The 15493-nt window shown below is 43.1% G+C and overlaps 1 protein-coding gene across 2 annotated transcripts; it reads left to right on the top strand.

The window, feature by feature from the left end:
* The first annotated feature begins 328 nt into the window (after positions 1 to 328).
* GRSF1 (G-rich RNA sequence binding factor 1) lies at positions 329 to 14924 on the top strand. Of its 2 annotated transcripts, none has more exons than XM_032334530.1 (10): positions 329 to 821; positions 3325 to 3481; positions 4682 to 4837; positions 5238 to 5381; positions 6057 to 6192; positions 8135 to 8319; positions 9296 to 9417; positions 10955 to 11090; positions 11440 to 11515; positions 13200 to 14924. In XM_032334530.1, the coding sequence occupies exons 1-9, from the start codon at positions 468 to 470 to the stop codon at positions 11487 to 11489; spliced, it is 1440 nt and encodes a 479-aa protein (XP_032190421.1). In that variant the 5' UTR covers positions 329 to 467; the 3' UTR covers positions 11490 to 11515; positions 13200 to 14924. The 2 variants fall into 2 exon arrangements, with proteins under 2 accessions (XP_032190421.1, XP_032190422.1); XM_032334531.1 differs by lacking the exon at positions 329 to 821 and adding an exon at positions 1002 to 1115.
* The last annotated feature ends 569 nt before the right edge of the window (positions 14925 to 15493 follow it).

Below are 15493 nucleotides of genomic sequence, written 5' to 3'. Positions count from 1 at the left end.
GAAAACTGACCGTCCACCTCAAGTTTCGGGGGTACTACACTTTCGATATGATCCCAACCTCTTTGTAACAATCGTTTTCACAAACGGCCCTTTCGCCCCTCGAGTCGCGCGCTTCGGGGGGGACAGTGCGGGGCGTCGCTCAGCCGGAGCCCCGAGTCTCCGCCCTCCCCAGAGCAAGAGGGGACCCGCTCCGTCCTCCCCGGGGCTCAGCGCCCGGCCGGGGGTTAGAGCCGCGGGGCTGTAGTCCCCGGGTCCCCGCGGCCCCTTCCGGCCGGCCGGCAGCCCCGCCCCGGGGGCGGAGACCGGGCGGAGCCGCGCGCTCTCCTCCGCCTCCTCCCGACTCGCCGCGGCCCCGGGTGCCGGCGGCGCATGTGCCTGGCGCCCCCTCCCCGGCCCTGGATTCCACTCCCCCTCCGCTGGCGCTGCAGCCGCAGCCGCCTCCAGGCCCCGCGCCGCCTCCGGAGTCCATGGCCGGGACGCGCTGGGTGCTCGGGGCGCTGCTCCGGGGCTGCGGCTGCAACTGCAGCAGCTGCCGGCGCACCGGCGCCGCCTGCCTGCCTTTCTACTCGGCCGCCGGCTCCTTCCCCTCGGGCGTCTCGGGCCGCCGCCGCCTGCTGCTGCTGCTCGGGGCCGCCGCGGCCGCCGCCTCTCACACGCGGGGCCTCCAGACCGGGCCTCCGTCCGCCGGGAGGCTGGCGGGGCCTCCCCCCGCGGCCGCCTCCGCCGCCGCCGCGGCCGCGGCATCTTACCCGGCCCTGCGTGCCCCGCTGCTGTCGCAGTCGCTGGCCGCGGCCGCGGGCCCGGCGCGGAGCTACAGCCAGGTACGTGGGCGCCGCGAGGGGCCGCGCGCAGGACCCTTCCCCGGCCGCGCGCGCGCGCGCGCTCCCGCGCCCCTCCGCCGGCGCCTCGCGTGCACGCCCGGGGAGCCGCGGCACGCGCCGCGCAGCCGCCCCCCCACCCCGCCCGCCCCGTCCTCCTATTGGGCCCCAGAACAAGGGACGCTCTCCCAGGCCCCGGGTTTTCTCCTTGTTTTGTTCTCTCGAGTGTCTGGCCGGTTGGGCAGTGTAAGTGTGGCTGGGGGTGAATGTTGAGGCCTTGTTTCCCGCCGGCCCATGGTAGGTTTGGGGCGGCTGTGGGCGCCCCCACCCCGCATCCCTGTCGCTCTCCGCACGCCGCTCGTCGAGTCGGGAGGCCGGCCCCGCGGAGGGGTGGGAGTTTGTGTGCGGCCGCAGCGAGAGGCCTAGGCGGCCCCGGCGCGCCTCCAAGCCTGCTGAGGGGACGGTCCACGCGCTGCCTGGCGTGGGCTGGGGCCGAGGGGCCGGAGGCTCGTGGCCCGCGCTCCGCTGTGCCTCGTGCCGCCGGGAGAGGCGGGCTGCCCCGCTGGACTGAAGGTCACCCCTGCCCTTCCACCCCCTCTGGCAGAAGGACCTTTCGGGCCGTGGGGCGCCGCCGACAGGGAGGACAGCGTGGGGACCGATTTGGGGGTGGGGGGGCGGCGAGAAGAGCGGACGCCTGCGGTCGGGCCGGGACCCGGGGACCCGGGGACCCGGGGACCCGGGAGCGGATGGACGGTGTTTGGTGAAGTCCGCGTGCCCTTTAGGAACTCCGGTTGCAAGTCTCGTGTGCCCTGGAGGGAGCCTCGCTCCTGCTCGCGAACGCGGGTCCGGGAAGCGTCCGCGCCCGTTTTCCCTGCCACCTCCTGCCTCTCGATCCTGTTTCTCTCAGTGCAGTTCGGGCTCCTCCTTGAACTTCGGGAACCCGGAGGCTGCTCAGCCCGGCCTCGGCTGCCCGTGGCTGAGCTCATGGACTTGAATCCTGGCCCAATACTTTGTGCTGCCCTTTTCGGTAAAAGCTGGAGATGCGGGTGGAATTCTGGGAAAATGGGGAACGGTACCTTGATTAAAAAACACCGACGATCTCTACTAGGCCTTTGCGAGGCGGCTACTCTCTTGTTTTTGTTTGTTTTTCCCCTCTGAAATTGACTATAGGGCTATCTGTTGAGCCTCTCCTAGTGTCAGACACTGTGCTCAGATTGATCATGGACTTCCTAACCTTATGTGGACGTCTTCATGGAAAGGATGGGAACCTGCAAAGGCGTGAAGCACCTCCTTAGCATGATTGCAAGTCGCTTGCCTGAGAGCCCGGGTGGTCTTTCCACGTTGATTCGTAGTGCTTGTTGCATTTTTATGAAGTACGGGAAAGACATCTCTCTGCTCGAGGTTTCCATGCATCATGGACTCCTTGTAGGTAGAGGTTAAGTCTTAGTGTAAACTGTCGGATGGTACCAAGGAATCTTTTTCTTCAGCCCCAAAAGAGGACAAGTCTTGAAACTGCGGTTGTCGTTCCTGGTTATGCTTGTAGTGCTGATTGGAATCTTGTTAAATTCCAGTTTTTGCTGAATCTTGTAAAATACAGTTCTTGAGGGATGTCTCAGGCTCTTGTTAATCTTACACTACTGCTTTTGCCTCTTAGGATTTTTCCTTACTCAGTTGGTCTGATTTACCAGTTGACAGACTAGTCTTTCCAAACACCCTGCTCTCTCGTTATTTTACCCACTCTGAAATGTCTTTTATTAACTCTTTCTTGCCTACTGGATGAAGGGGACACATTGAGCTTGGCATTCAAGTCCCTCTGCTGTATGGTACCAGGTTCCTTTTGCCAGCTCATCTTCTTTGGCTCCTAATTGTACCCTGCAGTGGAGCCAAATGGGATTATTGCTGTTTTGCAAACAGGCTTTTGTTCATTCATATTGCTTTTTCCCCTCACCTCTCAAACTAGAATGCTTTAGATATTGCTGTCAAAATTCTGTGCTTCCTTTGAGGCACATCTTTATGTCTTGATTCTTCTGTTAGTGTTCTGTTTTGGAGTCCTAATAATCTTGGATCTTAATTGTAGCTCATAAAGCATCCTGTCTTGTAATGCTCGTCTTAGTCTAGATGGTAAGCTCTTTGGGATGAGAGCCTGATACCGCACACAGTGAGTAGGAAGCATTCATATTTGTCCAACTGAAGGGACCCTTCTTGTCCTTCCTTAACTAAAACACTATCATTAGGTGTAATTCGGGACCGATAATTTAAAAAAGAACAAGCCCTGGATGAAATTTCTGTCCTGCGAAGTCATTGGGATATACCTGCTTGTTGGGTTAGAATGTATAATTTAAGCCAAAAAAGGATGCGTTAGGGATTTGTGAAGTTTATTTCTTGCCTCTGAAATAGTAACTGTCCCCTAAGAATAACATCCAGGGCATTGGTTTGCAGAAATAAACATATTCCTAGTAAGGTTGTTCAAAGAAGTATTTTTACTTTTCTTCATTTGTCTCGGAAGGAGTCCAAAACTACGTACCTGGAAGATCTCCCGCCCCTCCCTGAGTACGAGTTGGCTTCGTCCAAGTTAGGAGAAGAAGTGGATGATGTTTATCTCATTCGAGCTCAAGGATTGCCCTGGTCATGCACTATAGAAGATGTGGTTAACTTTTTCTCAGGTATATTCTACGTGTGTTTGAAATACGTAATTTTGTTTGAGTGCGAGGTAGTCTCACAACATGGTAGAAACCAGTTTTCTCCAGAAGTTTTGGTATGTACTTGACCAAACCGCAAAACCAGTTCAGCATAGCTCTTTACGTAACACATACATTTAGAATACAAGATTGCTTAGTTGTCAAGGGATGTAATTTCCTTAATAACACTTTTGGAATGTTTACATATCTGTGATTAATTTTTAAGTTCTGGACCTCACTATGATTTTTCATTTTCCTCTTTAAAAAGCTTTTAGGGGACACCTGAGTCACTCAGTCGGCTAACGGCTCAGCTTGATTTCAGCTCAGGTCATGATCTCAGGGTCCTGGGATTGAGCCCCGAGTCTGGCTCCATGCTCAGTGGGGGGAGCCTGCCTGAGGATTCTCTCCCTCTGCTTTCCAACTGGCACTTTCTCTCTCACACATAAGTAGATACAATAAATCTTTTTTAAAAAGGGTTTTTTGGATTGTTTGTTTGTTTTAAAGATTTTATTTATTTATTTGACAGAGAGAGATCACAAGTAGGCAGAGAGGCAGGTAGAGAGAGAGGAGGAAGCAGGCTCCCTGCGGAGCAGAGAGCCCGATGTGGGGCTCGATCCCAGGACCCTGGGATAATGACCTGAGCTGAAGGCAGAGGCTTTAACCCGCTGAGTCACCCAGGTGCCCCTATTTGTTTTTTGAAAAAGATTTTATTCATGTATTTGAGAGAGAGCGAGAGCAAGCTGGCACGACCCAGGAGAGGGGCGGAAGGATAAGCAGACTTCCCTTCCTACAAAGCACAGAGCTGCTGCCTTGGGCTCAGGTCATGATCTCAGGGTCCTGGGATCGAGCTCCACATCAGGCTCCTTGCTGAGTGGGGAGCCTGTTTCTCCTCTGCCTGCCATTCCCCAGGCTTGTGCTTGCTCTCTCCCTCTCTCTCTGTCAAATAAATAAATAAAAATCTTAAAAAAAAAAAAAAAAGAAAAGAAAAAAAATGGAACAGTGTATAGACTACCATCTCATTAGCGTTTGGATGCCTTCAGTGATGGGGGTTTTTGTAGGGAATAGGATAGACATTTTGGTTCATGGATTGTTTTGTTGTTGGAATCTGAGGATTGCATTCTCATGACTTGTACAATTGAGCTAAAAGTTTGGTTTCGGGTTTTGATTTCACGGCCGTACTTTCAGACTGCAGGATCCGCAATGGTGAGAATGGAATACACTTCCTCTTAAACAGAGACGGGAAACGAAGGGGTGATGCCTTAATTGAAATGGAGTCCGAGCAGGATGTGCAAAAAGCCTTAGAAAAGCACCGCATGTACATGGGACAGCGATATGTGGAAGGTGCGTGAAATCGTGCTCTGGCTTTTGTGATCAGAACCTCAGCCTGTACTTCCGAAGGCAGTTTCATTTGATCCTTAGCAGTAATGAAGGAGATAGGCATTACGAATTTGCCCTTTTACAGGGCATGAAAATGAAACGCAGAGATAATCTCATTTTCTTATCTATAAAATGAGGATGTTGACCAAGTTCACCTCCCAAGCTGGGACGTTTAAATAAGTCACAGCTGGCACACAGTAAATATTCAGTAAATGTCATTTGTTATTTTCTCCGAAGAAGTACATAAAGATTAAAAATACTGGCTTCTCCATTCTTGGATAACCCACTAAGTATGATTTTTCTTTTTTAATGTCTTCTTCCTTTGCTATGGAAATGTGCATGCTTGTGTGCTTTTTCTTTGCAGTATATGAGATAAACAATGAAGATGTGGATGCCTTAATGAAGAGCCTGCAGGTGAAGTCCTCACCTGTGGTCAACGATGGTGTGGTTCGTTTGAGAGGACTTCCGTATAGTTGCAATGAGAAAGACATCGTAGACTTCTTTGCAGGTGCTTTCCAGTTAAATCATGTTTGGGGCCTCTTTTTTTTTTTTCCCCCTTAGTGTTTTCTTTATATCTTAAATGAACCTTTTCCTAGGTAACTGCATGCAATTGTATTAGGTTCTCTAGGGGAGAACTCTTCACTTAGGTTACCAATGTTTATAGATTACATAAGTGTTTTGACCAATTATGCTGACCTTTGGAGGATGTCACATTTCAGAATTACTTCATGCAGGTTTATTTTACTGTTGAGGAAGATAACCTCTTGTAAGAGTGGCCATATTTGTCTAAGAAAGTAACAATTTTTATCATTTAAAAGCATTATTGTCTAGTTCTCAGCTCTGAAAAATGTAACATTAGTAGTGTTGTTAGTCTAAATTCCTGTTTCCCCTACTACATAATTAATGGCCCCCCAAAAAAACCCCAGAGATTGTGTATTTTAGATGGATTGCATGAATCCTAAATATTCTGGAAATATAGATGTGTAGGTGTTACTAGCTTTGCTGCATAATAATTTTCTTTCCCTTAGGCATGTATCCAACTTAGAGACTAGCAAAACAGGCCTTAGGTTATACTAATGAAAAAAAAAAAATTACTAGTATGTAAATGAATGTATTAGTCCTAAGGATAAAAAAGGCTCCTGTTAGTAGCACTAAATCTGTAGTAATTTTTTTGCTGTCCTAGGACTGAATATAGTAGACATTACTTTTGTCATGGACTACAGAGGGAGAAGAAAAACAGGGGAAGCCTATGTGCAGTTTGAAGAACCAGAAATGGCCAACCAAGCCCTATTGAAACATAGGGAGGAAATTGGTAACCGGTGAGTGAAACAGATTCTCATAGTGCTCCAGTCCCGTGCTAACAAAATGAGCGGTAATTTATTGTCTAATGCCAGTCCACAGTCACACTTTCCCAAACATACCAAAATTGTCTTTTCAGAGTTGTGGATTGTTTTTGTTTTGTTTTGTTTTGTTTTGTTTTTGGAGAGAGAGAGCAAGCTAGAGCGCACTGAGCTGGGAGGAGGGGGGAAGCAGCTGCCCGCAAGCAAGGAGCCCGAATAAGGGCTCGATCCCAGGATCCGGGGACCATGACCTGAGCCTAAGGCAGATGCTCAGCTCACTGAGCCACCCAGGTGCCCCTCAGAGATGTTTGTGTTTTTTTTTTTTCTTTTGCTTCCAGAATCTCGATATGGTCCACGCATGGCATTTGATTGTTGTATCTATAGTTCTCTTAAACTAGAACAAGTCTCCTTCACCTTTGTAATTTTATTCCCTTTTCCTTTAAAAATGCAGTTAACTTCTGAACAAACTAAGTCCTCTTGTACAATGTCTCATGTTTTATGTTGATCTTGTTGCTTCTTTATGGTGTGACTTTGTTCCTTTGTATCTTCTATTACTTCCTGAAAATGGGAAGTTAAAGCTGAAGTCTTGAATTGATTTGGGTTAACATTTTGATACAGATAATACACTATAGGTATTGCTGTACATCCCACTGGATGCATATAGTGTTGGATTAGTTCATTTGTGTCAAATTTGGAGTACTGAAAAGTGTCAGATTTTGGATTATTGTTTTGCTGCTTTCTGGCTGTTTTATTTGGCTCCGCTGAAGTTTTAAAAAAACGAAAAGCTATTATAAAGCCGTGTATTTCAGGATCTGTGTATAGAGTTGATGTAGAGGTCTTTATAAAATTTTTTTAAAATAAAAATGTGTATGCAAACCAGCCTCCTCTCCCATTTTCTTTTAGTACTCTTCACATTTTCTTATAACGTGTCTTAGAACAAATAGATTAGTGTTAACGTTTTTATGTGGGAAGATTATGGCAGTGTATAATAAATTAAGAAGTAGTGCCTATCTAATCTTTATAGATCTGTAAATACAAATGGTTTTTGTAATTTATGCTTAATAACCTAATTTGGAAAAGCGGTATTGAGAAAAAAACTGGTTTCAGAAGCTTGGATTTAATAGGCAATCCCACTGCCAAGCAGATAACAAGTCAGAATTGACATTTAGTTCATCAAATTCTCATTGGTGTCTTGTTGAAGTTCTGGGGGATTTTAGCTCCTCATGTATTCTGACGTTTAATATCTTACACAGATATCATTGATTTTCACAGAATTGTCTTCTAAGGCTTTAAGAAATAGTTAACCGATAGTAAAATAGTAAAAAACAAATAGTAAATAACAATAGTAAAAAACAATAGTAGAAAACAAATCCCTCCTTACCACATATTTTCATACACACAATTTGTCTTGGCATAGTTGTTCTCACAAAATAAAACAGAATAGAAAATACTCTTAAGGGGCGGCTGGGTGGCTCAGTGTGTTAAAGCCTCTGCCTTCGGCTCAGGTCATGATCTCAGGGTCCTGGGATCAAGCCCTGCATCGGGCTCTCTGCTCAGCAGGAGGCCTGCTTCCTCCTCTCTCTCTGCCTGCTTCTCTGCCTACTTGTGATCTCTGTCTGTCAAATAAATAAATAAAATCTTCAAAAAAAAAAAAAAAGAATATACTCTTAATTAAATGTGTATGAAGAAAGCTGTTGCCTTGGGCAGAGTGTGGGGGAGATTAAATCAGTGGCCCCTTCTGTTGAGAATACTCTTCAGGGACTAGTATCTGTATCTAGTCTTTTTCTCTCTCATCTGTTATCTTTGGACACTTTGTTTCATAAGCTGTCAGAAATATTATATCTGCATGTTCTATTTTAAATGACTTCAGTGTAAAGTTACTTTGCATTATTTGTGTCTGTTCACTTTTGTTTTGATACAGGTATATAGAGATATTTCCAAGCAGAAGGAATGAAGTCCGAACACATGTTGGTTCTCATAAGGGAAAAAAAATGGCATCTTCTCCTACTGCTAAGTATATAACTGAGCCAGAAATGGTCTTTGAAGAACATGAAGTAAGTGAGGATATTCGACCCATGACAGCTTTTGAAAGTGAGAAGGAAATAGGTAAGGACCTGCGTCATGATGAGACTTACTGGATCTGTCTTGCACGTTTTGATATTTAAAATATTTTTTAAGACCACGTTGTATGGAATTATTAGATTATGGGACCAGGGAATTGAGTTGGAAGATTTATCTGTCTTTGAGTGTTGTATGTACTTAGAACATATGCAGAAGGGCTTAATTATTTCATAAAAGTTTTTTATATAACTGTTTTTGTGGATTCCATATGCAAAGCTGGGTGGCACAGATATAATAAAAGAATTTAAAATGTCAACATTTAAACCAAGGTGAGAAAAGAATAGTTAGAGAGCTTGAATGTTGACTAAAGTAATTACTCCTCTGATTCCTAACCGCAAAGCCACATGTGGGATCTTTGAAGTTTGATCGATCTTTTTTCAACTCATGCCATGGTGGGTCGCTTGACTGGCTCAGTTGGTTGAGCAGTGGACTCTTGATTTCTGCTCAGGTCATGAATGGGGGTCCTGGGATTGAGCCCTGCGTTGGGCTCGGAGCTCAGCAGGGAGTCTGCTTCAGGGTTCTCTCTCCCTCTGGCCCCACCGCCACCCTCGTGGGTGCACGGTCGCTCTCAAATAAATAAAACTTTAAACCCGTGCCATGGAATTACCCCGTTACCATGTTTATTCTTTTTTTTAAAGTGCCTATAACTCAGAACATTCGTTGCCCTTTTTTTCGCTCATAATCATGTTTCCTTCTGTTTTTATAGAAAGATCTGTTTTTATGTAATCTCGTAGTGGTTTGAGGCACTAAATCTTTGCACTAAATCCTCATGGGTGTTCAGGTGATATTTGTTAGGTGGCAGAAATTTCAGAACATTTTTGCTTTTAAAAATAAAGCCCTTCTTCCTTACTGGTTCAGGAAGAATTGAGGATTTTGACATAAAGGGCATAACTAATTATAATCTGTTAATAACTCTTGAATTTCTTCTGTTACTGACGGTGCTTTTTGTTCCACCTCTCAGAGTTGCCTAAGGAGATGTCGGAAAAGCTTCCAGAGGCTGCTGACTTTGGGACTGCATCTTCACTGCATTTTGTCCACATGCGAGGACTGCCTTTCCAAGCTAATGCCCAAGACATTATAAATGTGTGTGGCAGTAAGATATCCAATCTCAATAGGTTTGGAACAAAAATCCTAAAATTAAACTTATATTAACTTGGGAAAGATACAGAAGAAAATACCCTATTTCTGAATGATTTGTACAGTAAAGTGGCAGGCGTCCCCTTTTTTGTGGAAGCTTGTCTTACTTTCTTCCACTGAGAAGTATGGGTTTTATTACATTTTAAGGTCAAATGTTTAATGATAAGAGGATTTTGTGGTACAAAATAATATGATGTAGCTTTAGTAGGCAAAGGAAGGAAGTTTGGTTTTTCTTTAAATTGGTTCAACTTAGTCATTTTTGAGTTTAGGAAACTGAGACCCAGAGGGAGTTTATCATATGCTGAGCAAGAGGTATATGCTGAGCAAGAATCCCAGCTCACCTGAGTGCTCAGAAGCTTGTAGCCTTCTTCAGGATTCCCTAATTTTTGAGAAAGAAATTTTAAAAATATTTTTATTTTATAACAATGTATGAAAAGAGGGGCACCGGGGTGGCTTAGTTGTTAAGTGTCTGCCTTTGGCTCTAGTTGTGGTCCCAGGGTCCTGGGATTGAGCCCCTCATTGGGCTCTCTGCTTCTCCTCCTCCCACTGCCCCTGCTTGTGTTCCCTCTCTTACTGTGTTTCTCTGTCAAATAATAAAATCTCAAAAAAAAAAAATGAAAAGGAAGGGAAACAACAATAGCCATATTGACTTCATGAATCTGAGGACATATACTTAATTAAGGTAGAACCAAAGCTAGAATCATCAGTTAGTAGTGGGTCCTCAGAGTTGTCTTTTTCTTTTTCTTTTTTTTTTTTTAAAGATTTTATTTATTTATTTGACAGAGAGACAGAGATCACAAGTAGGCAGAGCAGCAGGCAGAGAGAGACGGGGAAGCAGGCTTCCTGCTGAGCAGAGAGCCCGATAATGGGGCTCAGTCCCAGGACCCTGGGATCACGACCCGAGCCGAAGGCAGAGACTTTAACCCACTGAGCCATCCAGACGCCCCGTCTCCATTATTTCAAAAAAGCTTGATAGGAATCATATCTTAAACCAGGCAGAGGTTGCACAGTCTCATTAAAGCATTACATTCTGTTGCTTTGGTTTGAAATGGTAACCACTCAGTGTGGTACCTCTGTTCATGTAGTGCTGGTAAAAAAAAACTGGTGAGCAGGTGCATATCTGATATAAAAATGACTAAGAAATGAAAGATGGGCGCTCTTCAGAAACAGGGAAGGATGTATGTGGGAGGAATAACAAAAGTGGTCCTTGCTGGCATAGAAAAGTTAGAGCTCTCTTGATGTGTTGTGTATTGTACAGTTTTTTTCTGTGAACAGATAGTTGAAATGTGACCTTGAGTTCTCAGAGGATAGGAAAAGCCAGAAGACATGGTAGATGTGTAACTACTTTGTTGCTTAAAGAGATTTTCTAAGAACAGTGTCTTGGGTGTATCAGTCATAGTCTGAAACAAAAATGCAGAGTCTTAGACTGCTAGAAATTGGACCTAGTACCATTATGTTCCTTCTGGCTTCTGTTGTTGTTTAGTTCTTTGCTCCGCTGAAGCCTGTTAGAATCACCATGGAATACAGTTCTAATGGGAAGGCCACTGGAGAAGCGGACGTGCACTTCGATACCCATGAGGACGCTGTTGCAGCTATGCTCAAGGACCGGTCCCATGTTCGTAAGTGCTGCCCATGGTGTTCATTGTCAGAGCTCAGCTTGTCTTCACCTTTCTCTGTTTTGGAGTTTGCCTAGACTTTTTCTTTGGGAAACTGTGCTCTTTTAATACTCCTAAATTAAATGTAGAAAGGACAGAACACTATATTGTAATGAAAAGCATTTGTTTGCTAATTGTCCTGAATATTTCTATGTGGAGGTGGGATATTTTTTTGCTTGTTTTTTAATTTTGTTTTTGTTTTTAATTAGGAAATGGACAAAGGGTTTGACTTGCTGTCTAAACTATGAGAAAATTTATATTATTATTTCTCCGTTTTCACCTTCTTAAAATGAATTTTTCTTGTCATTCTCAGATCATAGATATATTGAATTGTTCCTGAATTCATGTCCAAAGGGAAAATAAGACTTCCAGGGACTCTAGATAATAAGGTAAATTTAAGAGGTATAATTGTGGGAATTATTTTCAATTGATAAATTAGGCATTAACTCACTAATTTGTAATATGGTGAAAACCTTTTTGTTTTTTTAATATTTTATTTATTTGAGAGAGAAGGGAGGTGTGCATGTGTGCACAGGCAAGGAACAGAAGGAGAGGGAGAAGCAGACTCTGTGCTGAGCACAGGGCCCAACGCAGAGCTCCATCCATGACCCCGAGATCGTGACTGGAGCCCAAATCAAGAGTCAGACGCTCAGCCGACTGAGCTACCCAGGAGCCCCTTAATAATGATCAGACTGATCAAGAGGACTCAAGCATCAAAATAAGGAATGAAAATCTTTTGGGAAATAGGACTCATTATGATTGAATAGTGGCGTTGGGTATTTTTCCCATATAGAATCTTTTGGCATCATCCCCAATGTTCATCCTGCTGTGTGCCTAAGAATAATTTTTTACCTTTAATATCTATATATGACGCTGAAAATGTGCTTATGTATGCGTTCTTCTTAGAAAATTTAAACACATTTCCTTAGTTCCAAGATATTAAAACGTTTAAAATGATAAATTTGATGTGTAATCCCGATGATTCACAGACCTGTAGCCCTGGGGCAAATAATACATTATATGTTAATAAAACAAACAAACAAAATTGATATATTTGAAATTGGGATTTTTCATTATTATCTACACTTAATGTACCACTGTCTCTTTCCTTTTTTTTTTTTTTTTTTTTTTTTTTTTTTTAAAGATTTTATTTATTTATCAGAGAGAGAGGGGGGCAGAGAGCAAGCACAGGCAGACAGAATGGCAGGCAGAGGCAGAGGGAGAAGCAGGCTCCCTGCCGAGCAAGGAGCCCGATGTGGGACTCGATCCCAGGACGCTGGGATCATGACCTGAGCCGAAGGCAGCTGCTTAACCAACTGAGCCACCCAGGCGTCCCTCACTGTCTCTTTCCTAAGAAAGTGTTATGAAAACAGTTGTCTGTCCTAGGAAGTACACAACTTCATAGAGTTAACTTAATGTGTGACAAATCTACTGAATGTTTGGATGTCCCCTCCCTTGACTAAATGTTATGTGGTATTTTTTATTTACCCATAAAATCTTTTAATGTATTATAATCATTTTTCTATTTATAGTGGTGCATTTGAGATAGTTAACTGTAATGATTTATTGGAAATACATGAGGCATTTCTTTACTATAGTTCATAGTTGTATTTGTCATAGGCTGTTTTGGATATAAAATCCCATAATCTTGTGAGGTTAAATATTAGCTAAAATCTATGTAAAATATATTTTGTGCTCAACTCTGAAAATTTGTCTTTATACCAGGATGTAAACAATAATGTCTAATTTTCTTCACTGTAACATAATGGATTTGTCACTAAATGGATTTGCACTAAATCAGATAAAAAAAGTATTGGGGCACTTGGGTAGGTCATTTGGGTAAGTGTCCCCAACTCTTGATAACAGCTCTAGTCTCGATCTCATGGTTTTGAGTTCAAGCCCCTTGTTGGGCTCCATGCTGGGCATGAAGCCCACTTTAAAAAAATTATTAAATTTGTATTTCTAAATGGTCTGGGAAAGAGTATGGTATGGTAACACTTTTTCTTTTATTTATTTACTTTGCACCACTTTTTCATTTTGAGTCAGTGTGCAACATTTTCTTTTTATTTTCAGGACGAAGCAAGAAGCATTTCATTTGCACATCTTTCTTGGACGTGGAATATAAAGTTCCAGTTTTGTAGCAGCAACTGCTAGAGAAAGGATTTGGGGGTTTTGGGTTAATTGCTTATAAGACAAATTGCATAGTGGACTGTTAAGAAAAGGAAAGATTCAGTTTGGAATTATGAAATAAACCACAAATTTAAATTTTTGTTTAATCTGTTCAAGATCTGATTTAAAAATCTGGTTTCTGTTCTATATGATTAAACAGTTTGTTTTCATAGAAGATGTGTTACCCAATGAAAAGACTACATATTTTTATTCAGTACTGTCCTTGAAAGTCTTTCTCCTGTTTTACAAATGCTCTGTTGGAGGTTTTGTCTTTTTGCCTCTGAATTAAGGCTCTGCTGTAAAACTTCTCTGGAATGAAATACTGATTTATTTTAACCAAATACTCACCAAAGCAAGGAAAGGTTTCAGACCTTTGAATCATTAAGGTTTGGCAGAGTAGTTTTAATTTTAGGTGTATTAGGTTATTTAGGTAGGAGTAGAAATTAAAAAAAAAAAGAAAACCAGAAATAAGTACCACAGGTTAGTGAGTGTAAGTGACAACAGTTTGGCAGTTTTATGTCTTTAGAAATGTTTGCCTTTCTAAGCCTTGTGCTAAAGGCATTTAACTTTGGTGCCTGTATCCGTAAGGAGAGAATTCTAGTCTTAAAAGTTCTTTGAACACTCACCCCCCAATTTTTTGTTGATTGTGGGTAAACCTTAAGGGTGTTTGTTAGTCTAAACTGTGAAGTGACATGTCAAAACAGTCCTGACTGGTAAGGACGTTAATGGCTTCACTTGAATTCAAACCAGCTCCTGAGAGGAAAAAAAATCTGTCTCCTCATTTTGCTTTTTCAATGGGATAGCACATCCCATATTTTAGAACAAGTAGGGGTGCCTTGCTTAAATAAAAATAGCATTTAATGTATAACTATGTGAAGGGTTTATGGATAAAGCTGTACTTCTGTCACATTGTGACGGTACCTTCTGCTTTAATATTAAACAGCTTGTTATTTAAATATTGGATCAAAATGGCTGGCTTCAAAATGTAGTCCTTAATAAACTAACTTTACATGCACCTGTGTAGGAGAATCAAAGTCCTGTATACTTTCTTTGCCTTGTTCCTGTTCTCAGGGTGACGACTGCCACATAGTTACCAGGAGATACAATTCTAGTTCTTAAAATTGAATTAGCCCCGATTTCTGAGAGGTCATATCTGGAAGAGAGATGACGCCTTCTCTCCCTTAATACATAACCATCTCTGATTACCAGCTGAGATGTGAAATCACTGTACTGTAAGTAGTCAATAAATGAAGGCTTCTTTCAGGCTGCAGATTACCTAAGAGTATTTATTTTGGAGTGTGTCTGTCAACCAAATATATTTTCGTTACCTCAAATCCTGGTGTGGTCTGAGAAGAAATTGTAATTTTCGTTTGTATTTCTATCATCCCATGTGAACATGACTTCGTTGAGCATCTAACCATCTTCAGTATTACCAAAGTAGAAATGTGTTCTCCTATGGGGCGGAGTATACCAAGCTATCAGAAGAGGGGTGTCTATGGCTGTGTGATCTGTTAGAATATGCTCTTTTCTCTGTTGAGCAGTATGTATCTTATTTGCTGTGGAAAAAATCTATAGGGACTGTTGGGATTGGGGTTGGTGAGAAATTAAATCATTTGCAATTATTTTAAAGCTAATGAATTTCATTTGTACAGCTCTAGGAAAAGAATGAGAGCAAAATCATCAAGATGTTATGTGGTGGGTATGCATGAAGGTGGCCCGGGTTGTCTTGCCACATCAGTGGTGAGGGCTCAGTGCAAAAGGTGGCCGTTCTTGGGAAGTCATCTTAGGAATTCGTATACTTGACTCCCTTAGTAGGTGATCACTCATACTTTAGGCTAGTAAATGAGTGATTGCTGAGAAGGCAAATGTAGCTACTGGGAAGAGAAGAAAAGTACATAATAGATTAAAAGTAACCTTTCCATCCAATCAAAAGACATACTTCTATCTCCCAAAATACGACAAGACTGGGTTGTATAGTAGCTGTTGAAAGGAGTAATGATGGTGAATATTGCTCTTCTGGTGGGTCCTTTGGGTCTTTATCATCTCTTTGGTGATAAAGCTATGGAAAAACCGCAGGTTTAGATAAGGAGAGATGACCCATCTTGCTGGGGCTAGCTACTTGAATGGCAGGGGTGGCAGGGGCCGTCTGATGATGAGCGTGTAGACACCGTGGAGAACGTTGCTGGAGATTGTGATCG

The sequence above is a fragment of the Mustela erminea genome, chromosome 2 (genome assembly GCF_009829155.1).
Source record: "Mustela erminea isolate mMusErm1 chromosome 2, mMusErm1.Pri, whole genome shotgun sequence".
NCBI classification, from domain to species: Eukaryota; Metazoa; Chordata; class Mammalia; order Carnivora; family Mustelidae; genus Mustela; species Mustela erminea.
This window is presented reverse-complemented; position numbering and strand designations above follow the sequence as displayed.